Here is a 3893-nt window from a genome sequence, read left to right as displayed (position 1 = left end):
GTCCAGTACAAGTAACTTTAAATGTCCTTAAGTAATGTACCATTTAAAAATACTATTTTGTTCCAGAGATCATTTAAGGACGAAAACACATCAGATGAGCTGTAAAGTTTTAGTAATGATTTTATTTTAGTGATCTCATTTCATTCTGACATAACACACAAATCAAAATAAAACACTTCATAGATTCAAATTTAAATATATCCAAACTATACAATCAGAAAATACACAAAGACACACGTAAATCACAGTATTGCACTCCACCCTGTTTGATTCAAGCTTCACAGCAGCAACTGAGCCAAGTTCCTTATATTGATCCTATTAGGATAAGATGAACACGATCAGTACAGTCTCATTTTGTCAGTACAGATCAGAGTATCAGTAGTACTGAGGGTGCGTGGAGTAGGATGCCATGAGAGGAGACGAGGACGGAGGCAGCATGACTCCAGGGAGGCTGCTGTACTGGTAGAACGAGTCCAGGGGCAGAGAGGCGACGCTGGGCAGAGAGGAGCCGTACTGCAGGCCGTGTGGAGGATGGAGGTCTGGAGCTGCTGCTGAGTGGTATCTGGAGTATGGACCCGGTCTGAAGGCCTGCAGCTCGGGGTAATGCATGAACTGGGACGACACGTTAGCGTGACAGGCGTGAGCCAGGGCGTCCTGAACCGTCCTCTTCAGCTTCATCCGCCGGTTCTGGAACCAGTTTCTGATCTGAGAAGAAGAAGAAGAAGAAGAATTAGAAAATGTCTCAAGAGGAAAAGTATTTTTTTATGCAGAATATTTACATTTCTCACTATTAGTGAACATCAAGAAATGTTAATAAACACTGAAGATGATGTATGTTCCTCTGTTATAAATAATAATATAATATAATAAAAATATTTGGAAAAAATATATATATATATATTTGTTCTATGTTTTTACTTACTGACTCAAAAACAACTAAACTTTTAAATATTAAGTACAATAACTTAAATAAATCAATATATATATTTTTTTATAAATTCAAGAAAAGTACAAAAAAAGTGAATATATAAATAAAATAAAAATGAAATCACATATAAATAAATAAAAACTCTGTCCCCCTAACAGACCAACAAAAAGTGTCTTTAAAATGTTTTATTATATTTATTATATTATTATATTTAATTATATTATTATATTTGTATGTAATTATGTATTCATTTTTTATTTGATTTACATCCTTATAATTGTATTTAATGACACTCCCGGGGAATATTATTTATGTATTAATTCTAAAAATACTGGAATTCACTGATATAATACCCATCATTTAACTGCAGAAATAAACAAAGTAAAATAAATCGGAGGACATGAGATGTCTCACATATTGATCATCACATATTGATCATCACATATTGATCATCACATATTGATAACACATGTGTAGGACTGTTTACCTGTTTGTCTGACAGGCTGAGCTTCTTGCAGAGCTCGGCCTTGTCCTGCGTTCCCAGGTAGGCGTTCCTCTTGAAGGATCTCTCCAGGCTGCTGATCTGCTCCGCCGTGAACGCCGTGCGAGGCCTCCTCCCTAACGGGGGAGACGCCGGGGGGGAGGTGGAGGTGGAGATGGAGAGGGAGTGACCTCCTTCACTCTCGTAGCCAGAGGTCTCCTCCTCCTCCGTCCCGCTGCTGAAACCTGCTTCAGACACTGAAGAGAGGAACAAAGAGGAACTCACGTTAGACTGAACCACTGATGGAAGTATTCAGAGCATTTACTGCAGGAAAAGTACGTATACTACACTGTAAAATACTCCAGTACAAGTACAAGTACAAGTACAAGAACGTCCCCTGTGACTGTTCTACTTTCATATGTTCTATCATTAGATAATTACTACTCATGAATTTATGCAAAAGCTGGATTTGAGTTAGAGCTCATTTTGAACTATTTACTGATGATTATTTTAATTATTGATTAATCTGCTGATTATTTTCTCCATTAATCGATTGATTTATATGGTTTGTAAAAATGTTAAAATAGTCAGAAATGCAAAAAGCCCAAAATAAGCCCTTCACAATGTTTGTTTTGTTCCTTAAAAAATACATTTAAATTACTTAAAATATACGATTTGGTTAAAAAAAAAGCTTATAAACAATCTTTCTTTTAATTGATTAATAGATACACCGACTGGTTGTTTTAGCTGTACATATACATTTATAATAAAACATCATATTTTATAAGTAAAGTAAAAACTACACTATTTCATTGTGAGACTTAGTAGTAGGAAGTAACATGAAAATACTCATGTAAAGTACCATACATATGTACTTAAATACAGTACACTTTAGTAAATGTACCTCCCTGCATTCAAAATGTTATTATAGTTGTAATAATATATATTTCCATGGGAGAAATAATGCACATTAATAAACACTAACATGTTTTTATATCTGCTTACAACTACATAATATCGGGTTTTAAACCATTTATTTAAATGTGTATACACTAATTTCCTAAATAGGCAGATTAAAGTGTTGCAAAGTCATTTATTTTATAAGCTGAGGATACAGTTTGTACGTAAAGTATCATTTGTAAAGTAACTGTTTTTAGATAAATGTTAAGTTAAAGTGCCTTTTTTCACCTTAAATCTAGAGAAGTAGGTTTATAAAGTGGAAAGTACAGTACAAATATTTTACTAAGTACTAATACTTTGTATGAGTGGACTGGACATACCTTGATTATTGGAGTTTTGGAGCTTCAGACTGAAAGCATCTAGGCTCTGGTTCCTGCTTTCTTGCTGTTTTGGGGAATTTTCTAACTTTTGTCTGCAGTAAAAACCCGGCAGACTCTCAGAATGAGTCCCACAGGCAACAGGTCCGGGTCCAGGTCCAGGTCTAGAGGATGATCCGGTCTCTGTCCCTGCAGGCTGGCTGCTCTGAGCCATCCACTCGATAGAAAAATGTCCCCTCATGTCTGCAGAGTGCTGAAGTTTGTCCTGGAGAAAACGTCCAAAAGAGTAAATCCTTGTTGTTTTAAAAGAGGAGTAAGATGTGCTGGTCTGTCCTGGTCCTGGTCCTGAGGGAGGTCTGACTGTCCCCCCTGCTCACAGCTTGTCTGTATTTATAGGAGGCATCAAACTCCCGGAGCCCCAAAGATCAAAGCACACATCCTCCCCTCTCCTCCCTCCCTCCCCTCCTTTAGTTTTCACAACTGGAGTAATTAAGACGTCTCATTCAGTCTCAATGAGGCTGTTACAACGAGGCTCCAGTGAGTCTGGGAAGAATCCCCCCCCCTCCCCTCCTCCTCCTCCTTCCTGCCTCCCAAAAACACAAAAAAAAAGATAATAGACACACCTCACCCCAAACTGTCTGCAGCTCCTCCACAATCACGTCCTCACTGTAAATAAATAAAAACCTGTTTTTGTCTCTTTTCACTTTGACAGTTTGATTCATTCAGAATAAAACCTGGTGGAAAATTCAGATAAAAAATAAAATAAATCAAAAAATAATACTCAAGGCTGAAAAAAAGTCCAGCATTTACTTTGCATTTTCAGGTAAAAAAAAACCCAAATAATTTGTCTGTTTTTATTTGCAGATAATTCTCCTAAAAAGAAAAATAAATGATGGAGGAAAAGACCTCTTTGTAGCAAAGAGAGAAATAAAAACATATGTATTTACTTCTTTTTTTGTTTTGTTATAAAACAACAATATTTTAAAAAGTATAGTAGTTAGTTAGGTTAGTATTATTTGCTCCATGATATAAATTATGAAAATAACATTTATATTAAGTGTTTACTTGTTTTTGTACTCTGGAGGTCCTCATTTCATCTGAGAATACACTGAACATGTTGTATTTATAGTAATATAACTTTATTTAAACATCACGTAGAGACAAGCTGAGAAACCAGTTGAATATTTTTCACACATTTAATTGACTT

General features: G+C 35.7%; 1 protein-coding gene across 1 annotated transcript; it reads right to left on the bottom strand.

Annotated features, from left to right (window-relative positions):
* Positions 1-375: 375 nt before the first annotated feature.
* Positions 376-3017, bottom strand: ved (ventrally expressed dharma/bozozok antagonist). Its single transcript, XM_054613013.1, has 3 exons — positions 2690-3017; positions 1416-1666; positions 376-705 (listed from the first exon to the last, which is right to left on the bottom strand). The coding sequence occupies exons 1-3, from the start codon at positions 2925-2927 to the stop codon at positions 376-378; spliced, it is 819 nt and encodes a 272-aa protein (XP_054468988.1). The 5' UTR covers positions 2928-3017.
* Positions 3018-3893: the final 876 nt, after the last annotated feature.

The sequence above is a fragment of the Anoplopoma fimbria genome, chromosome 14 (assembly GCF_027596085.1).
Source record: "Anoplopoma fimbria isolate UVic2021 breed Golden Eagle Sablefish chromosome 14, Afim_UVic_2022, whole genome shotgun sequence".
Classification (NCBI taxonomy): Eukaryota; Metazoa; Chordata; class Actinopteri; order Perciformes; family Anoplopomatidae; genus Anoplopoma; species Anoplopoma fimbria.
This window is presented reverse-complemented; position numbering and strand designations above follow the sequence as displayed.

Excerpts from the sequence above, each read along its gene's own strand:
- ved (XM_054613013.1), bottom strand. The coding sequence starts at position 2,927 with ATGAGGGGACATTTTTCTATCGAGTGGATGGCTCAGAGCAGCCAGCCT. Across the intron at positions 1,667-2,689 it reads CCAAAACTCCAATAATCAAG|TGTCTGAAGCAGGTTTCAGC; the intron begins GTATGTCCAGTC and ends TCCTCTCTTCAG. Across the intron at positions 706-1,415 it reads TCAGCCTGTCAGACAAACAG|ATCAGAAACTGGTTCCAGAA; the intron begins GTAAACAGTCCT and ends TCTTCTTCTCAG.